Raw genomic sequence first — 21,775 nt, 5'->3', positions numbered from 1 at the left:
CTCCTGTGCAGAGACATGTTTGTTTAAAGTATTGCCTGTCTGTTCTTCCTCCCCCAGGTCGTCTGATGTTCCACCTCCTCCATATCAAGATTTCACGGATGTGTTCAGTAAAGCTTCTGCTGATATCCTTCCTCCTCATAGAGAATGGGACTGCCCGATTGATCTCGTTCCAGGGAAGGTTCCACCTCGAGGCCGAACTTATCCGTTGTCTCTGCCTGAGACGCATTCTATGGAGGAATACATTAAAGAGAACCTACCAAAGGGGTTCATTCGACCTTCTTCTTCCCCAGCCGGCGCAGGCTTCTTTTTTGTAAAAAAGAAAGATGGTGGTCTGCGGCCGTGCATCGACTACAGAGGTTTGAACGACATTACCATCAAGAACCGTTATCCTTTACCCCTGATTACTGAGCTCTTTGACAGAGTTAGCAGAGCTACCATCTTTACAAAGCTGGACTTGCGAGGTGCATACAATCTCATCCGGATCCGTGAGGGTGACGAGTGGAAGACCGCCTTTAACACCCGTGACGGACATTATGAGTACCTCGTCATGCCCTTCGGATTGAGCAATGCTCCAGCTGTCTTCCAGCATTTTGTCAATGAGATCTTCAGAGACATTCTATACCGTCATGTCGTGGTCTATCTAGACGATATCCTCATTTTTGCCAACGATTTAGAGGAACATAGTTTTTGGGTTAAAGAGGTTCTGTCCCGTCTCCGTGTCAATCATCTCTATTGCAAATTAGAAAAATGCGTCTTTGAAGTCAAGTCCATTCCGTTTCTAGGGTACATTGTGTCCGGTTCCGGACTAGAGATGGATCCTGAGAAACTACAAGCAATTCAGAATTGGCCGGTACCCTTAACCCTCAAAGGGGTCCAGAGGTTCTTAGGGTTCGCCAATTATTACCGAAAGTTTATACGAGACTTTTCCACCATTGTGGCGCCTATTACTGCTTTCACCAAGAAGGGTGCTAACCCGTCCAAGTGGTCTGAAGAAGCCATGCAAGCTTTTCATCTTTTAAAACAGAGGTTCATCTCTGCGCCTGTCCTGAAACAGCCTGACATCGACTCTCCTTTCATCCTAGAGGTGGATGCCTCCTCCGTTGGAGTAGGAGCAGTGTTATCTCAGAGGGCTAAAGATGGCCATTTACATCCTTGCAGTTTCTTCTCCCGGAAGTTCTCCCCAGCTGAGCGCAACTATGCCATTGGCGACCAGGAGTTGCTAGCCATCAAGCTCGCTCTAGAAGAGTGGAGGTATCTGTTGGAGGGAGCTTCTCATTTAATCACCATACTTACAGACCACAAGAACCTTTTATACCTGAAGGGCGCACAATGTCTCAACCCTCGTCAGGCCAGATGGGCACTTTTCTTTTCCAGGTTCGACTTTAAACTCCAGTTCTGTCCGGGCTCTCAGAATCGCAAGGCCGATGCCCTTTCCCGCTCATGGGAGCAAGAAAATGAGTCAGAGTCTTCAGACAAGCATCCTATTATAAATCCGTTGGCATTCTCCACGGTAGGGATGGACTCTACGCCCCCATCAGGGAAAAGTTTTGTGAAGCCGATGCTAAGGAAGAAGCTCATGCATTGGGCCCATGCTTCCCGTTTTGCCGGACATACAGGTATCCAAAAAACCCTGGAGTTTATCTCTAGGTCCTATTGGTGGCCAACTCTGAAAAAAGACGTCTTGGAGTTTGTTGCATCTTGCCCAAAGTGTGCCCAACATAAAGTATCCCGCCAGTCGCCTGCGGGGCAACTGGTTCCACTATCCGTTCCCCGTCGACCATGGACCCACTTGTTGATGGATTTCATTACAGACTTACCCATGTGCAACAAGTTCAATACCATCTGGGTGGTAGTTGACCGGTTCACCAAGATGGCACACTTCATTCCTCTCACCGGTCTTCCGTCAGCTTCCAAGTTGGCTCAAGTATTCATACAAGAGATCTTCCGACTCCACGGTCTTCCTGAAGAAATTATCTCAGATCGAGGAGTTCAATTCACAGCCAAATTCTGGCGAAGTCTATGTCAAGTCCTCCAAGTCAAGCTAAAGTTTTCCACGGCTTACCATCCTCAGACCAATGGTCAAACCGAGAGGGTGAATCAGGACTTGGAGGCCTTCCTCCGCATCTATGTGTCCTCCTCTCAAGATGACTGGGTTCAATTACTTCCCTGGGCCGAGTTCTGTCATAACAACCAGTATCATTCTTCATCTGCTTCAACACCATTCTTCACTAACTTTGGATTCCACCCTAAAGTCCCTGAGTTCCAACCGCTTCCAGCAACTTCTGTTCCCGCAGTGGATATCACCTTGCATCAGTTTGCCAATATCTGGAAGAGCGTACGATCAGCTCTGCTCAAGGCATCGTTCAGGTACAAGAAGTTTGCGGATAAGAAGCGTCGAGCAGTTCCTGCTCTCAAGGTGGGTGATCGGGTATGGTTATCCACGAAGAATTTGAGGTTAAGAGTTCCCAGTATGAAGTTTGCGCCTCGCTATATCGGTCCTTTCAAGATTGAACAAGTCATCAATCCTGTTGCTTACAGACTCCAGTTGCCTCCCTTCTTAAAAATACCCAGGACATTCCATGTTTCCCTGTTGAAACCGCTGATCTTGAATCGGTTTCATTCCTCACTTCCTCCAACTCCGAAAGTCCAAACTCAACGAGGCGTTGAGTATGAAGTGGCCAAGATCCTGGACTCACGTCACCGTTACGGTCAACTACAATATCTTATTGACTGGAAGGGTTATGGTCCTGAGGAACGGTCGTGGACCAATGCTTCTGATGTCCATGCTCCTGCCTTGGTCCGGAGATTCCATTCCAAGTTTCCTCAAAAGCCAAAGAAGTGTCCTGGGGCCACTCCTAAAGGGGGGGGGGGTGCTGTCACGATCCGGGTATCTGGACGCCATTTCTTACCCATCAGATGCCTCCTAAGGCTGGCTCAGCGCTCCAGGACCGGATCCCATCTGTTATCCTAATGTTCACATTCCTGCATCCTCTCCTGTCTCTCTGAGACGCTGTCACAGTAACGCCTTATTACATCTGGCATGGCGTCTCCCGCGGCCTCCGCCGCCGTCCCTGAGCTTCTGCATGCAGAGTGTCAGAGTGGCGATTACGTCAGCCGCGGCCTCCGCTGTGTCCGCGTGGTTGGATGTGCACTTGTCAGCCTGGCGTCTCCTGTCTCCAGTGGCCGGCGCCGCCATTACTGTTTTCATTACCACATGGATTACAAACCAAACTTCCCTCCAAGTGTCTGCATGGGCGCAGCCATCTTGGATTCTGTCAGCTGATCATTTCCTCCAATCTGTTGTCAGTATTGTTAATCTGCATAATTGCCTAGCCAATCCCTTCCTTGCTGCAGGTATAAATACACTGTGCCTGAGCAAGGAAGGCGTCAGTGCTTTGGTTGTCAAACCTAGTTCCTGTTTGTCTCTCTCCTGTGATTGTCTTCCAGGTTCCAGCTCCTGTCTCAAGACTTCCACCATAGAGACCCGCACCAGCATTCCACCTGCGGTGTAGCCTGACTGTCCAATCCATTGTGGATTCATCTGTTTCCAGCTACAACATTACCTGCTTCCAGCTCAGCTTTCAGCAGAGTACAGCTTCCCTTAAAGGGCCGGTGTCCTTTCTACACTTTACCACTCTCCACCGGTATTATTATTTCTCCGCTCTCAAGTTCTACATTTCAGTTCATATTTCATCGCTCCCAAGTTCATTTATTATTTAACTGGTTCCAGCCAGTATCCACTCCGTGCTAACAACAGTCTGGTTCCAGCCAGTATCCACAGCAGCTGTTTTACCTTCAGCAACCCAGCTTTTCCTGGAACACCAGCTGGCACAATCCTGGGTTATCTCCATTGCTACAGTCGGGCCTGGTAAGGACTTTCCATCTAGAAGATCATAAGAACTATCTCACACTACCAGTGCCCTGTGGCTCCTGCCATCCTGTAGTACCCAGGAACTGTATTTATTCTTTGCTGACTTTTACGTTTTCTTTTACTGCTGCTGTGTTGCGGAGTTGTCATAATAAACATCATTGACTTTTATCCAAGTTGTCGTGGTCACGCCTTCGGGCAGTTATTATTCATGTTACTTACATGTCCAGGGGTCTGATACAACCTCCCAGGTTCCGGTACATCTCAGCCCCTACAACTGAGGCTGCCTCCCGTCAGCTCAGGCCCTCAGTTGTGACACCTATTGTTGCAGGGTCCATGCGTGTTTCCAGACTTACCGCGGCTGCGTTTGACGGCATGGAAGTTGAGCGCCATATCTTAGCTCGTTAGGGTATTCCCGGGGAGGTCATTCCTACTCTCATTAAGGCTAGGAAGGAGGTTACGGCGAAACATTATCACCGTATTTGGAAGAAGTATGTTTCCTGGTGTGAGACTAAAAGGGCTCCTGCGGAAGATTTTAATTTGGGGCGTTTTCTCCACTTTTTGCAGGCAGGTGTAGATGCAGGCCTGAAATTGGGCTCCATCAAAGTGCAGATTTCGGCATTGTCTATTTTCTTTCAGAAGGAATTAGCTGTCCCCCAGAGGTTCAGACGTTCGTGAAAGGAGTTTTGCATATCAATCCTCCGTTTGTGCCTCCTGTGGCCCCATGGATCTTGACGTGGTCTTACAGTTTCTCATGTCTTCCTGGTTTGAGCCTTTGCGTAAGGTTGAGTTGAAGTTTCTCACCTGGAAGGTAGTCATGCTGTTGGCGCTGGCGTCTGCCAGGCGAGTGTCAGAGTTGGCGGCCTTATCTCATAATAGCCCGTACTTGATTTTTCATTCAGATAGGGCAGAATTGAGGACTCGTCAACAATTTTTACCGAAGGTGGTGTCTTCGTTTCACATTAACCAACCTATTGTGGTACCTGTGGCTACGGATGCTGTGGCAGTTCCAAAGTCTCTGGATGTGGTGAGGGCTTTGAAGATCTACGTCGCCCGAACGGCTGTTGCCAGAAATACTGAGGCGCTGTTTGTCCTGTATGCTTCTAACAAGATTGGTCATCCTGCTTCAAAACAGACTATTGCACGCTGGATTTATAGTACGATTCAGCAGGCTCATTCTTCGGCCGGGTTACCGGTGCCGAAGTCAGTGAAAGCCCATTCTACCAGGAAAGTGGGCTCGTCTTGGGCGGCTGCCCGGGGCGTCTCCGCTTTACAGCTTTGCCGAGCGGCCACCTGGTCAGGTTCAAACACTTTTGCTAAGCCCAAGACGAGCCCACTTTCCTGGTAGAATGGGCTTTCACTGACTTCGGCACCGGTAACCCGGCCGAAGAATGAGCCTGCTGAATCGTACTATAAATCCAGCTGATGAGGACCTTGCGTTTGCTCAGTCGGTGCTGCAGAGTCGTCCGCACTCTCCCGCCCGGTCTGGAGCTTTGGTATAAACCCCATGGTCCTTTTGGAGTCCCCAGCATCCTCTAGGACGTAAGAGAAAATAGGATTTTGGTACTTACCGGTAAATCCTTTTCTCCTAGTCCGTAGAGGATGCTGGGCGCCCATCCCAGTGCGGACTGTTACTTGCTGTGTTTTCTTGTTGGTTCACTTGGTTTATACACGGGTTGTGTATTTCTGGTTTCAGCTTGTTGCTGTTGTTTATTCATACTGTTATCTGGTTTACTGTTACTCCGGTTGTACGGTATCGTTGTGGTGTGGGCTGGTATGTTTGTAGCCCTTAGTTTACACAAAAAAAAACCTTTCCTCGAAATGTCCGTCTCTCCTGGGCACAGTTCCTATAACTGAGGTCTGGAGGAGGGGCATAGAGGGAGGAGCCAGTTCACACCCAGTTTTAAGTCTTTTCAGTGTGCCCAAGCTCCTGCGGATCCCATCTATACCCCATGGTCCTTTTGGAGTCCCCAGCATCCTCTACGGACTAGGAGAAAAGGATTTACCGGTAAGTACCAAAATCCTATTTTTTTGATGACTCAATGTACACAAACTTTGTTTAATACACAAAGTTATTAAAAATATTGTATTAAATGACCTTCAGGCTGTGTGTATAAGGTGTATATGAAACATAAATGCATTCTGTGCTTAGATTTAGGTCCCATCATCATGATATCTCATTATGGTGTGCAATTATTACAAAATACGGAAAAATCCAATATCCAAAATACCTCTGGTCCCAAGCGTTTTGGATAAGGGATACTAAACCTGTATTATCAATGTATTGATTCATATATGTTTCAATGAATTAAAAAGTGATAATTATTATCACCACAGCATATTTATTACCATACTAGAGTGCTGTGTATTTTCTTTGTCACTCTTCGCCAATTTGCTCCTGACCCAATCCATGGGCCAATACGCTGTACATTTTAGGACTCTAGCTTCTAGAAAAACAAGGCACCTGATGCTAGGTTTGGCAGAGTTTATCTGAATAAATTCAGGATGAATTAGAATCCAGGGAGCTGCCGTATTTCCTTGGAAGATTTAATATACCTCCATATGAAAGTGTTCGCTCGCTAGCTGTTTTTAGCAAACGCTATGCCGCCTCCAACTGGGAGTGTATTTTAGCTTAGCAGAAGTGCGAACGAAAGGATCGCAGAGCGGCGGCAAAGTTTTTTTGTGCAGTTTAAGAGTAGCTCAATACCTACTCAGCGCTTGCGATCACTTCAGACTATTCAGTTCCTGTTTTGACATCACAAACACGCCCAGCCACACCTGCATTTTTCCTGGCACGCCTGCGTTTTTTCGAACACTCCCTGAAAACGGTCAGTTGACACCCAGAAACGCCCACTTCCTGTCAATCACTCTGCGGTCAGCAGTGCGACTGAAAAGCCTTGCTAGACCTTGTGTGGAACTACATCGGCCGTTGTAAAAGTACGTCGCGCGTGCGCATTGTGCCGCATACGCATGCGTAGAAGTGCCAATTTTTTGCCTCATCGCTGCACAGCGAATTAATGCAACTAGTGATCAACTCGGAATGACCCCCTATGTGAGGTATAAAATGTGTTAGGTGGGGAGAGCAGTGTCTGGGATAAAATGTGTGAGGGATAAACTGTGTCAGGAGGAAGAGCTGTGTGAGGGATATAATAGGCTAGGGCAGTGGGTGTGTTGTGACACGCTGGGGTGCCGTGGGACACGTGCAGGCGTGCCTCAGGTTGGTGGTCCAGGACCACATCAAACTATTTGTCAATGTAAAAGGCAAAACCAGTGCTGGTGGCTGCCAATCATAAAATATGTGGCCAAACAGAAGCAAATCTTGTTTCTTACCACATAATTGAACCTAAGGATGGCATATAAACATAATTTATTTAATTTAAAAAAAAAATTCTACATTTCTCAAAAAACGTTTGGCCTAGGGGTGCAGTAAAAAATATGATACTCTAGGACGATGATATGTGTTTTGGGGGTCCCTTTTGGCTGGGTACGTCAGGGACACTCCACCTCCCAGATCTGGCCTACACATACTGTAATACAAGTCTAGCCAGTTTGCAGAGGTGTTTGGTGGGCTGTATGATCCAGTTACACAGAAATGTTGGTCTGGGGACAATGGGATGTGTGATTCTAGAAAGAGAAAATAAAGTTATGTGTGGACTGTGTAGAAGGTTATTGGGTAGGATAGCTTATGGAGGTAATGGTGGATCTGGAATATGATAAAGTGCTTGAGTTCTCAGGGAACGCTTAAAGGTTTGGAGACTTGAGGAAAGTCTTGTGCATGGGAGGGCATTGCACAGAGTGGGTGCTGCACGGAAAAAGTCCTGTAACTGCAACTGTGTGAGATACGCAGAACTCGTGCAGAACGGATGTGCGAGTTGGGAAATATTGTAGGATATGAGAAGAGATGTATGTTGGTGTAGTTCTGTTAATGGAATTGTGTCAGAAGTATTTCATATGGAAATCAGTAAACTAGAGGCAGCCAATGAAGGGACTGGCAGAGTGGAGCAGCAGAAAATGTATGTTTTGCAATGTGGGCAAGAAGGGGAGGGGCTAGGTGTGTGGCTTCTGCCAGGTGGGCAAGACAGGGAGGGGCTAGTGATATGGCACCCACAAGGCAGGGGCTGGGGAGGTGAGTTCCACCACCTCCCTAGGACCACTTTAAGCACTGGTAGTCAGTATTGGCCAAAAGCCTACATCGCACAGTGTGTATGCAGCTTTAGTGTACTCATGCACAGGGCAGTAGAGAGGGTGGCTTTGGTGGAGCTCAAGCTTCGGCCGCCAAAAGGGTTAGAGGGCATGCTGAGAGCCCACAGCTCTCAGTTTACAGCTATCTACTCACTTATAGCCTGAGCAAAGTAAAGGGGGGTACACACGTAGCGATGTGTGCTTAAATTCTAAGCAATCTGACTAGATTGCTTAGAAATGAAGCACACATCTCTCCGTGTGTATGCCCCATAGCGATAGCCGCGTGTCGTTATCGCCGACTCTAGATTGGCTTGTATGCAGGCACAATCTCAATCTAGTTAGATCGCTCACTTCACCACTGGGTGAAGTGAGCGTCGTCGTCCCCGTCTCCCCCCCTCGCTCAGCTCTTTTCACATCGCGCTGTGTGCTGAGTGTTCTGTGCTATATCACTCAGCACACATCTCTGGGCACATCGCTACGTGTGTACCCCACATAAGCTTCCTCCCTCTGCACTCCCACGTCATGCGTCACACACACGTGCATATAATGTCAGACAATGGAGAGGAGAGAGGAGCCGGGATGCACCAAACCAAACTGTAAAAAGAAAAGAGCTGCGTTCTTGCTGCGCCTGCCTGCTGCTCTTTAGTATGAAAAAAACAGGCATACAGTACACTGTCTTTCACTTTGTATATATCTGAGTGGCAATATCATTTTTAGGGGCAGTTACTGATGGGTGTAATAATAAATAATAAGAATTTACTTACCGATAATTCTATTTCTCGGAGTCCGTAGTGGATGCTGGGGTTCCTGAAAGGACCATGGGGAATAGCGGCTCCGCAGGAGACAGGGCACAAAAAGTAAAGCTTTAGGATCAGGTGGTGTGCACTGGCTCCTCCCCCTATGACCCTCCTCCAAGCCTCAGTTAGGATACTGTGCCCGGACGAGCGTACACAATAAGGAAGGATTTATGAATCCCGGGTAAGACTCATACCAGCCACACCAATCACACTGTACAACCTGTGATCTGAACCCAGTTAACAGTATGATAACAGCGGAGCCTCTGAAAAGATGGCCACAACAAATAATAACCCGATTTTTGTAACTATGTACAAGTAATGCAGATAATCCGCACTTGGGATGGGCGCCCAGCATCCACTACGGACTCCGAGAAATAGAATTATCGGTAAGTAAATTCTTATTTTCTCTATCGTCCTAGTGGATGCTGGGGTTCCTGAAAGGACCATGGGGATTATACCAAAGCTCCCAAACGGGCGGGAGAGTGCGGATGACTCTGCAGCACCGAATGAGAGAACTCCAGGTCCTCCTTAGCCAGGGTATCAAATTTGTAGGATTTTACAAACGTGTTTGCCCCTGACTAAATAGCCGCTCGGCAAAGTTGTAAAGCCGAGACCCCTCGGGCAGCCGCCCAAGATGAGCCCACCTTCCTTGTGGAATGGGCATTTACATATTTTGGCTGTGGCAGGCCTGCCACAGAATGTGCAAGCTGAATTGTATTACACATCCAACTAGCAAAAGTCTGCTTAGAAGCAAGAGCACCCAGTTTGTTGGGTGCATACAGGATAACAGCAAGTCAGTTTTCCTGACTCCAGCCGTCCTGGAACCTATATTTTCAGGGCCCTGACCACATCTAGCAACTTGGAGTCCTCCAAGTCCCTAGTAGGCGCAAGACACCACAATAAGCTGGTTCAGGTGAAACACTGACACCACCTTAGGGAGAGAACTGGGGACGAGTCCGCAGCTCTGCCCTGTCCGAATGGACAAACAGATATGGGCTTTTTTGAGAAAAAAACCACCAATTTGACACTCGCCTGGTCCAGGCCAGGTCCAAGAGCATGTTCACTTTTCATGTGAGATGCTTCAAATCCACAGATTTGACTGGTTTTAAACCAATGTATTTTGAGGAATCCCAGAACTACGTTGAGATCCCACAGTGCCACTGGAGGCACAAAAGGGGGTTGTATATGCAATACTCCCTTGACAAACTTCTGGACTTCAGGAACTGAAGCCAATTCTTTCTGGAAGAAAAATCGACAGGGCCGAAATTTGAACCTTAATGGACCCCAATTTGAGGCCCATAGACACTCCTGTTTGCAGGAAATGCAGGAATCGACCGAGTTGAAATTTCTTCGTGGGGCCTTCCTGGCCTCACACCACGCAACATATTTTCGCCACATGTGGTGATAATGTTGTGCGGTCACCTCCTTTCTGGCTTTGACCAGGGTAGGAATGACCTCTTCCTGAATGCCTTTTCCCTTAGGATCCGGCGTTCCACCGCCATGCCGTCAAACGCAGCTGCGGTAAGTCTTGGAACAGACATGGTACTTGCTGAAACAAGTCCCTTCTTAGCGGCAGAGGCCATAAGTCCTCTGTGAGCATCTCTTGAAGTTCCGGGTACCAAGTCCTTCTTGGCCAATCCGGAGCCATGAGTATAGTTCTTACTCCTCTACGTCTTATAATTCTCAGTACCTTAGGTATGAAAAGCAGAGGATGGAACACATACACCGACTGGTACACCCACGGTGTTACCAGAACGTCCACAGCTATTGCCTGAGGGTCTCTTAACCTGGCGTAATACCTGTCCCGTTTTTTGTTCAGACGGGACGCCATCATGTCCACCTTTGGTAATTCCCAACGGTTTACAATCATGTGGAAAACTTCCCCATGAAGTTCCCACTCTGCCGGGTGGAGGTCGTGCCTACTGAGGAAGTCTGCTTCCCAGTTTCCATTCCCGGAATGAAACACTGCTGACAGTGCTATCACATGATTTTCCGCCCAGCGAAAAGTCCTTGCAGTTTTTGCCACTGCCCTCCTGCTTCTTGTGCCGTCCTGTCTATTTACGTGGGCGACTGCCGTGATGTTTTATCCCACTGGATCAATACCGGCTGACCTTGAAGCAGAGGTCTTGCTAAGCTTAGAGCATTATAAATTTACCCTTAGCTATATTTATGTGGAGAAAAGTCTCCAGACTTGATCACACTCCCTGGAAATTTTTTCCTTGTGTGACTGCTCCCCAGCCTCTCGGGCTGGCCTCCGTGGTCACCAACATCCAAAACTGAATGCCGAATCTGCGGCCCTCTAGAAGATGAGCACTCTGTAACCACCACAGGAGAGACACCCTTGTCCTTGGATATAGGGTTATCCGCTGATGCATCTGAAGATGCGATCCGGACCATTTGTCCAGCAGATCCCACTGAAAAGTTCTTGCATGAAATCTGCCGACTGGAATTGCTTCGAAGGAAGTCACCATTTTTTTTACCATGGCCCTTGTGCAATGATGCACTGATTTTAGGAGGTTCCTGACTAGCTCGGATAACTCCCTGGCTTTCTCTTCCGGGAGAAACACCTTTTTCTGGACTGTGTCCAGAATCATCCCTAAGCACAGGAGACTTGTTGTCGGGATCAGCTGCGATTTTGGAATATTTAAAATCCACCCCTGCTGTTGTAACAGTATCCGAGATAGTGCTACTCCGACCTCCAACTGTTCCCTGGACTTTGCCCTTATCAGGAGATCGTCCAAGTAAGGGATAATTAAGACGCCTTTTCTTCGAAGAAGAACCATCATTTCGGCCATTACCTTGGTAAAGACCCGGGGTGCCGTGGACAATCCAAACGGCAGCGTCTGAAACTGATAGTGACAGTTCTGTACCACGAACCTGAGGTACCCTTAGTGATAAGGGCAAATTTGGGACATGGAGGTAAGCATCCCTGATGTCTCGGGACACCATATAGTCCCCTTCTTCCCGGTTCGTTATCACTGCTCTGAGTGACTCCATCTTGATTTGAACCTTTGTAAGTGTTCAAATTTTTTTAGATTTAGAATAGGTCTCACCTAGCCTTCTGGCTTCAGTACCACAATATAGTGTGGAATAATACCCCTTTTCTTGTTGTAGGAGGGGTAATTTAATTATCACCTGCTGGAAATACAGCTCGTGAATTGTTTCCCATACTGCCTCCTTGTCGGAGGGAGACCTTGGTAAAGCAGACTTCAGGAGCCTGCGCAGGGGAAACGTCTCGACATTCCAATCTGTACCCCTGGGATACTACTTGTAGGATCCAGGGGTCCTGTACGGTCTCAGCGTCATGCTGAGAGCTTGTCAGAAGCGGTGGAACGCTTCTGTTCCTGGGAATGGGCTGCCTGCTGCAGTCTTCTTCCCTTTCCTCTATCCCTGGGCAGATATGACTCTTATAGGGACGAAAGGACTGAAGCTGAAAAGACGGTGTCTTTTTCTGCAGAGATGTGACTTAGGGTAAAAACGGTGGATTTTCCAGCAGTTGCCGTGGCCACCAGGTCCGATGGACCGACCCCAAATAACTCCTCTTCCTTTATACGGCAATACACCTTTGTGCCGTTTGGAATCTGCATCACCTGACCACTGTCGTGTCCATAAACATCTTCTGGCAGATATGGACATCGCACTTACTCTTGATGCCAGAGTGCAAATATCCCTCTGTGCATCTCGCATATATAGAAATGCATCCTTTAAATGCTCTATAGTCAATAAAATACTGTCCCTGTCAAGGGTATCAATATTTTTAGTCAGGGAATCCGACCAAGCCACCCCAGCTCTGCACATCCAGGCTGAGGCGATCGCTGGTCGCAGTATAACACCAGTATGTGTGTATATACTTTTTATGATATTTTCCAGCCTCCTGTCAGCTGGCTCCTTGAGGACGGCCCTATCTATAGACGGTACCGCCACTTGTTCTGATAAGCGTGTGAGCGCCTTATCCACCCTAAGGGGTGTTTCCCAACGCGCCCTAACTTCTGGCGGGAAAGGGTATACCGCCCATATTTTCTATCGGGGGGAACCCACGCATCATCACACACTTCATTTAATTTATCTGATTCAGGAAAAACTACGGTAGTTTTTTCACATCCCACATAATACCCTCTTTTGTGGTACCTGTAGTATCAGAAATATGTAACACCTCCTTCATTGCCCTTAACGTGTGGCCCTAATAAGGAATACGTTTGTTTATTCACCGTCGACACTGGATTCAGTGTCCCTGTCTGTGTCTGTGTCGACCGACTAAAGTAAACGGGCGTTTTAAAACCCCTGACGGTGTTTTTGAGACGTCTGGACCGGTACTAATTGTTTGTCGGCCGTCTCATGTCGTCAACCGACCTTGCCGCGTGTTGACATTATCACGTAATTCCCTAAATAAGCCATCCATTCCGGTGTCGACTCCCTAGAGAGTGACATCACCATTACAGGCAATTGCTCCGCCTCCTCACCAACATCGTCCTCATACATGTCGACACACACGTACCGACACACAGCACACACACAGGGAATGCTCTGATAGAGGACAGGACCTACTAGCCCTTTGGAGAGACAGAGGGAGAGTTTGCCAGCACACACCAAAAACGCTATAATTATATAGGGACAACCTTATATAAGTGTTTTCCCTTATAGCATCTTTTTTATATATTTTTAACGCCAAATTAGTGCCCCCCCTCTCTGTTTTAACCCTGTTTCTGTAGTGCAGTGCAGGGGAGAGCCTGGGAGCCTTCCCTCCAGCCTTTCTGTGAGGGAAAATGGCGCTGTGTGCTGAGGAGATAGGCCCCGCCCCTTTTTCGGCGGCCTCGTCTCCCGCTCTTAACGGATTCTGGCAGGGGTTAAATATCTCCATATAGCCCCCGGAGGCTATATGTGAGGTATTTTTAGCCAAAAATAGGTTTTCATTGCCTCCCAGGGCGCCCCCCTCCCAGCGCCCTGCACCCTCAGTGACTGCCGTGTGAAGTGTGCTGAGAGGAAATGGCGCACAGCTGCAGTGCTGTGCGCTACCTTAAGAAGACTGAGGAGTCTTCATGCCGCCGATTCTGGACCTTCTTCTTGTTTCAGCATCTGCAAGGGGGCCGGCGGCGAGGCTCCGGTGACCATCCAGGCTGTACCTGTGATCGTCCCTCTGGAGCTAATGTCCAGTAGCCAAAGAAGCCAATCCATCCTGCACGCAGGTGAGTTCACTTCTTCTCCCCTAAGTCCCTCGTTGCAGTGATCCTGTTGCCAGCAGGACTCACTGTAAAATAAAAAACCTAAGCTAAACTTTCCTAAGCAGCTCTTTAGGAGAGCCACCTAGATTGCACCCTTCTCGGCCGGGCACAAAATCTAACTGAGGCTTGGAGGAGGGTCATAGGGGGAGGAGCCAGTGCACACCACCTGATCCTAAAGCTTTACTTTTTGTCCCCTGTCTCCTGCGGAGCCGCTATTCCCCATGGTCCTTTCAGGAACCCCAGCATCCACTAGGACGATAGAGAAATAATGGATGGGGACCTGCTACAATAAGTGAAGGGGGGGGGGGGGGGCACTGCCACTGTCTATCATAAAAACACACATTGTAGTGCAGAAATTGGGTTTGCACTTGCATCGATGTGTACATTTGGTTGCATGTTACACTAATTACTGGAAGGGGCTGTGGGCTGAGGAAGGTGATTGGGCTGAGGACAGTAATGGAGGCTTGGCTGAGGATGGTAAAGGTGGCTGTGGCTGAGGATGGTGATAGGGGGCTGTGACTGAGGAAGATGATGGTGCTGAGGAAGGTGATAGGTCTGTGGAAGGTGATGGGGCTGTGACTGAGGATGTTGATGAGGGCTGTTGCTGAGAAAGGTAATGGGGGCTGTGGCTGAGGATGTTGATGGTAGGCTGAGGATGGTGGTGAGGGACTGAGAATGGTGATGAGGGGCTGAGAAATGGGATGAGGTGATGAGGGCTGAGGACAGGGAGGTAGGGAGTGGGACCAGTTTCCAAGCCGCTGTCCTGGTCTAGACTCTCTGAAAGAAGGCACTCACTGGTCTAGACTTTCTGGAGCGACTGGAGGCTGGTCTCCTGCAATTAGCTCTGCAGCTACAGTATCTATGACAGCCCAGTAAATGAGGTCAGACTTCTGTAGGGGGTTGGGGGAATCAATGATTGTTTCATTTTTTTGTCTGGCTGTGCGTGCGATGAATCAATATTTTTTATTATCCTGTGGGTACCAATGCTTATATATATATATATATATATATATATATGTGTGTGTTTGTGTGGGGAGGGGGGGGGGTGAGGCGGGGTGCCATGACATTAGCCTGCTCCAGGTGCCATGGCTCCACGCTACGCCTCTGGGCACTACTAGGTGCATAATTTTTTTGTGTAGACCAATGTATGTGTCTTTTCCTTGTGGGGGTCACTGTGTGTGATTTTTTCCCCCGGTTAGGGACAATGTGTGTGTTTTTTTCCCTGTGGGGGACATTGGGCCTAATTCAGATCTGTTCGCTTGCTAGTGTTTATTGCTGCGCAGCGATCAGGGCACTACTGTGCATGCGTATGCACCGCAGTGTGCAGGCGCATCGTACAGGTACAAAGCGGATCGTCGTTGTCCGGTGGATTTAACGAAGAATCCATTTGCACAGCCGATCACAAGGAGATTGACAGGAAGAGGGCGTTTGTGGGTGGCAAGTGACCGTTTTCAGGGAGTGTCTGGAAAAACGCAGGCGTGTCCAAGCGTTTGCAGGGAGGGTGTCTGACGTCAGTTCCCGCCTCGAACAGGCTGAAGTGATCGCAGCAGCTGAGTAAGGTCAGAGCTACTCAGAAACTACACAAGCTGTTTTTGCACAGGGCGGCTGCACATGCGATCGCATACTTGCAAAGCTAAAATACACTCCCCTATAGGCGGCGTCTATCTGTTCACAGCGCTGCAAAAAATAGCTAGCGAGCAAACAGATTTGAATTAGGCCCATTGTGTATGTTTATTTCCCCCCATAGGGGCTCTTGTGTCCCGTCCCCCCAACCTGCGGGTACAAATGCTTATATATATGTGGGGGGGGGGGGGGGTGCCATGACATGAGCCTGCTCCGGGTGCCATGGCTCCACGCTACACCTCTGCTCCTGCGTGACTATGTGTTCATGAATTATTCTTCAGCTGATATTACCATTCACTGCATACTTGCCTACCTGACCCTCTCCATGAGGGAGAAAATGCTCTGTTCCTGGACTTTCCTGGTAATGTATGATTGCCATCACCTGTGGTGAGCTAGGTAATTGATAAGAAAGGTGTTTCACCACAGGTGATGGCAATCACACATTACCAGGAAAGTCCAGGAACAGAGCATTTTCTCCCTCATGGAGAGGGTCAGGTAGGCAAGTATGACACTGTACCCTTGTATTATAAATGACACTACTTGTGCTTTGATCGTACACACCACACACACACACGCAAGTCCGGAGATCGGGGGGGCGGGGCCGGCACGGGAGACTTCAGAGCCGGCCACCGCAGGGTTGTGTGCAGCGATCTCCCCCCTGCCGTGTACACAGAGAGCGAGGCAGTCTGAAGCTGGGCTTTGCTTCCTGGTTGCTGGCCCCTCCCACCACACTGAGTCAGATGGCAGCGTGTAGCAGCACATTCCCTCCTCCTGCTCCTGCATAGGATGTGCCTGCGCTGTGCTGCCTTCCCACAGACCCACACTGTCCTGGGGCCAGCCCCCTGTCCTTATCGGAAGGAACAACATAGCCAGGTGGGTGCTGTGTGGAATGGGGGCTGTGTGTCCTGTAATGTGGCACAGGGACTGGGTGTAATCTAGTACATATATGGGGAGGAGGTATGTATAATGTAATGTGCCGAGTGTAATATGGGGGGGGGGGGGGGGGCTGTGTGTATAATGTAATGTGCTAGGTGTAATATGGGGGGGACTATGTGTAATGTAATGTGCTGGGTGTAATATGGGGGGTGGCTGTGTGTAATGTAATTGCTGGGTGTAATATGGGGGGTGGCTGTGTGTAATGTAATTGCTGGGTGTAATATGAGGGGTGGCTGTGTGTAATGTAATTGCTGGGTGTAATATGGGGGGTGGCTGTGTGTAATGTAATTGCTGGGTGTAATATGGGGGGTGGCTGTGTGTAATGTAATTGCTGGGTGTAATATGGGGGGTGGCTGTGTGTAATGTAATTGCTGGGTGTAATATGGGGGGATACTGTGTGTAATGTAATTGCTGGGTGTAATATGGGGGGATACTGTGTGTAATGTAATTGCTGGGTGTAATATGGGGGGTGGCTGTGTGTGATGTAATTGCTGGGTGTAATATGGGGGGGTACTGTGTGTGATGTAATTGCTGGGTGTAATATGGGGGGGTACTGTGTGTAATGTAATTGCTGGGTGTAATATGGGGGGTGGCTGTGTGTAATGTCATTGCTGGGTGTAATATGGGGGGGTACTGTGTGTGATGTAATTGCTGGGTGTAATATGGGGGGGTACTGTGTGTAATGTAATTGCTGGGTGTAATATGGGGGGTGGCTGTGTGTAATGTCATTGCTGGGTGTAATATGGGGGGATACTGTGTGTAATGTAATTGCTGGGTGTAATATGGGGGGGTACTGTGTGTGATGTAATTGCTGGGTGTAATATGGGGGGATACTGTGTGTAATGTAATTGCTGGGTGTAATATGGGGGGATACTGTGTGTAATGTAATTGCTGGGTGTAATATGGGGGGATACTGTGTGTAATGTAATTGCTGGGTGTAATATGGGGGGGTACTGTGTGTGATGTAATTGCTGGGTGTAATATGGGGGGGTACTGTGTGTGATGTAATTGCTGGGTGTAATATGGGGGGGTACTGTGTGTGATGTAATTGCTGGGTGTAATATGGGGGGATACTGTGTGTGATGTAATTGCTGGGTGTAATATGGGGGGGTACTGTGTGTGATGTAATTGCTGGGTGTAATATGGGGGGATACTGTGTGTAATGTCATTGCTCGGTGTAATATGGGGGGGTACTGTGTGTGATATAATTGCTGGGTGTAGTATGGGGGGGGTACTGTGTGTAATGCAATTGCTGGGTGTAATATGGGGGGTACTGTGTAATGTAATTGCTGGGTGTAATATGGGGGATGTATGCTGTGTATACTTTAATGTGCAGGGTGTATTATGGAGAAGGGAGGCTGTGTATGCTGTGTGTAATGTTGCACTGGGGGTAATATTGGGGCAGGCTCCTGCTTTTTACCAGAGTCCCCCACTGCCCCGCAAATTGAAGTACAGCCCACCACCCCTCTGGCACACAGGTTCCCCTCTGCTGCTCACTCTCTCCTCACATCCCCTCCCCCATCCACGGCACCCTTGACCCTCCCCTCCTCACATCCCATCCCCCATCCACGGCACCCCCGACCCCCGACACAGGTTCCCTTCTGCTGCTCACTCTCTCCTCTCATCCCCTCTCTCTTTATCCCTGACACCATCTCTCTCTTACTCCCTCTCTCTCTCTACTCCTGACACCCACTCTCTCAACCCCCTCTCGCACGCCCCTTCTCTCTATCAATGATACCATCTCACCCCTTCTCTCTCTAACCCTGACACCCTCTCTCTCTATTCCTGACACCCTCTCTCACTCCCTCTCTCTCTATCTATCTCCGACACCATCTCTTTCTCACCCCCCTTTCTCTCTTCCCTCTCTCTTACCCCCCTCTCTATCCTTGATACCCTCTCTCCCCCTCTCTCTATCAATGACACCCTCTCTCACCCCCTTCTCTCTCATTCATCTTTCTCACCCCCTCTATCCCTGACACCGTCTCTCTCATCTCTGTCCCTGACACTTTTACCCCCTCTCTCTCTCTATTCTTGACACCCCTCTCTCTATCACCATCTCTTTCACTCCCTTTCTCTCTTCCCTCTCACTCCCTTCTCTCTCTTTCCTCTCATCCCCTCTCTCTATCCCTGACACCCTCTCTCACCCCCCTCTCTCTATCTCTGACACCGTCTCTCTCACCCCCCTTTCTCTCTTCCCTCCCTTTCTATCCCTGCAATCCTCTCTCGGTCATCCCCTTCTCTCTCCCTCTCTCCCTATACTTGACACTGTCTCTCACCCCCTTCTCTCTCTTCCCTGTCTCTCTATCCCTGACATTGTCTCTCTCACTCTCTCTTTTTATTCCTGACTCCCTCTCTCTCCCTCTCACCCCCTCTATCTATCACTGACACCGTCTCTCACCCCCTTTCTCTCTTTCCTCTCTCTCTAGCCCTCACACACACTCCCTCTCTCTTTCTCTCTATCCCTGGCACACTCTCTCTCCCTCTCTATACCTGACACCCACTCTCACCCCCGCGCTCTCTCTCTCTCACTCACTCCCCCTCTCTATCCCGTGCAACCTCTCTCACCCCCCCTATCTTTCTATCCCTGACACACTCTCTCTCACCCCTTCTCTCTCTATCAATGACACTCTTTCTAACCCCCCTCTCTATCAATGACACCCTCTCTCACCCACCCTCTCTCTATCCCTGACACCCTCTCTCTCACCCCTTCTCTCTATCAATGACACCCTCTATCTCACCCCCCTGTCTTTCTATCCCTGACACACTCTTTCTCACCCCCTCTCTCTATCCCTGACACATTCTCTCTCTCACCACTCTATCCCTGACACTCTCGCTCTCCCTTCTCACTTTGTCATTACCTCACTTTCCCTGACATCCTCTATCTCTCGCATTCCTCTCTCCCCCTCTCACCCCTCTCTCTCACCCTGACACTCTCTCGTGCTCTGCTTCTCATTTCATCACTTTCTCTGACCCCCCCTCCCCTCTCCCTGACACTGAATAAGATCCCCCCACCCCATGTGGCACGTAAATAATCAACATTAGAAGTCAAACTTAGTAGTACTCACCAGGGCCGGATTGAAGTCTGTCAAATGTATATGACGGGAGTGGTAAGCGTGACCGGCGGTCAGGAGACCGCCAGTCAGCATACCGATGCCGGGATCCCGATAGTGGAATCCCGGCGGGAGGGAGGGGGGGCAAGTTTAGCTAGCCCCTTGCAGGCTCGGTGGCAACCGTGCCAAGTGGGAAAAGTCCCTGTTGGTCACGGGATGTAGGTGGAGGTTGTGTGTCTGCCGGTCACATGACTACATCCCGTATATGACACATATACTGTATGTGTATAATGATGTAGATGTGATGTCAGTATTATGCTCTGCTGTGTAATGTAGGTGTGATGACCATATATAGCCCCCATGTGTGATGTCAATGTGTAGCCCTGCTGTGTAATGTTGGTGTGATGTCAGTTTGTAGCCATGTAATGTAGCTGTGATGTCAGTGTGTCGCCCTGCTGTGTAATATAGCTGCAATGTCATTGTGTAGCCAGTACTGAGCTTTGTACTTCGGTTTTCACCTACCACTGCAGGACACACCCCTGATTGACAGATACGCCCATAGGTGGATATAGACACACCCCTTGGGTGGTATGTGACACGCCTCCTCAATGGTGCGCCGAGCGGCACATTAAGAGTGCGATCTATAATCTCCCTGAAACTACTTTTCAAAAGTAGGCAAGTATGACACACACACACACACACACACACACACACACCTAATCAGTGACAACTATTTACCATCCAAAAACACAGCAGGAGAGCCCCATTACATGATAGGAGGAGGGGAGATCATGACCATCCGGCAGCAAAGGAACTAAAAGTACCAGTTTACTGTGACAGAGATGAGCATGATGGGACTTGTAGTACCCCAACAACTGCTGGCACCTATTGAGTACCAGGGTGGGGATGGTGGAGTGAAAGGACAATCTGCTGCTCCCTGGTATGCCTGCAAAGGATGAGTTACCCCCTTATTTTGAAAGTTCCCCCCTGCCCTGTACTCACCATTGCAGAACTGAAGAGGGGGGTGGTGTCATACAAGCTGCCACAGGCGTGCGCAGAGACTGACTGGCGGGTGCCGCTCCGGACTCCCCCCCCCCCCCCCCCCCCCCACGGCATTATAGTGTTCTCTCACCTCCCCTGTCCTGGATATAAACTGCTCACCTGGGCGGCCCAGGTGAGCGGACCAGGTGAGCAGTCTATATCCAGGACAGGGGAGGTGAGAGAACACTATAATGCCGTGGAGCGGGGGAAGTCCGGAGCGGCACCCGCCAGTCAGTCTCTGCGCACGCCTGTGCAAGCTGCTGCTGTAGCTAGGGAACCCATCCTCCATCCTGGCTGCTCTTCAGCCCACACCCCCCAATACCCCCCAGACAGTTTTCCTGGAATCTCCTCCTGCAGCGGGGATCCACCATTGGATACAATGGAGCGCCTCTGCGCTACATTGTATCTCCAGTGCGCAGCCTGACTGACAGCTCAGGCGCGCACAGCCAATCAGGAGAGTGTAAACATGGATCCCCTTTCAGTGCTTGGTTCGGGTTTTTCGTTTTTTTATTTTGCCAAGTCCCTGGATTATAACTTATAAGAAGAGGACCGCCGGTGCCCCTTCGGCTGTGCATGCAGGCCAATATGGACGATCTCGTCCATATTTGCCTGCACTTCGATGGAGCCGGGTGACGGGGGGAGTGAAGAAACTTCACTCCCCCTGTCACTGCCCCCCCGGCGCCGGGTCGTCCGTCGGCCGTATCCGCCATCGGGCAGCTCGGCGGCGGATCTTTAAATGTGTAGGGCCCTTTAGATAGACACCGTGATTAATGGATAAGTATGAGTCCACACTCAAATCAAAGGCTGAGTGTGTTATGCTGTTAAAATACCTCTCATGTGGGCTGGTACAACCGAGCGTCCTTTAACAGCATAACACACTCAGCCTATCTCCAATACGGCAATTACATTGTATCACGGAACTGCAACATTTCTATACTGCTAATTAGTGGCAAACTGAACTGTACCCATTGTGGACTCATACTTATCCATTATTCACTATCCCTATTCAGAGTACAATCAGTGCTATATGGTCTCCAGCTGTTACTCAGTCACTATTAT

General features: G+C 49.2%; 1 protein-coding gene across 3 annotated transcripts in view; it reads left to right on the top strand.

Annotated features, from left to right (window-relative positions):
* Nucleotides 1-21,775, top strand: part of CAVIN1 (caveolae associated protein 1) — a 222,930-nt gene that overhangs the window by 43,596 nt on the left and 157,559 nt on the right. The window contains exon 1 of one of the 3 annotated variants that reach the window (XM_063959438.1): nt 16,479-16,562. The exons of 1 other annotated variant lie outside the window; for it this stretch is intronic. Coding sequence is in view for 1 of the 2 variants with exons in the window: in XM_063959437.1 (XP_063815507.1) it covers nt 16,636-16,646 (11 nt within the window). In the remaining variant the exon portion in view is untranslated. Of the gene's footprint in view, nt 1-16,478; nt 16,563-16,620; nt 16,647-21,775 lie in introns of those variants that run through there. One more of the 3 variants, XM_063959437.1, reaches the window with a different exon arrangement.

The sequence above is a fragment of the Pseudophryne corroboree genome, chromosome 3 (genome assembly GCF_028390025.1).
Source record: "Pseudophryne corroboree isolate aPseCor3 chromosome 3, aPseCor3.hap2, whole genome shotgun sequence".
Classification (NCBI taxonomy): domain Eukaryota; kingdom Metazoa; phylum Chordata; class Amphibia; order Anura; family Myobatrachidae; genus Pseudophryne; species Pseudophryne corroboree.
Note: the sequence above shows the minus strand (reverse complement) of the source record. Positions and strands in the feature narration are given on the sequence as shown.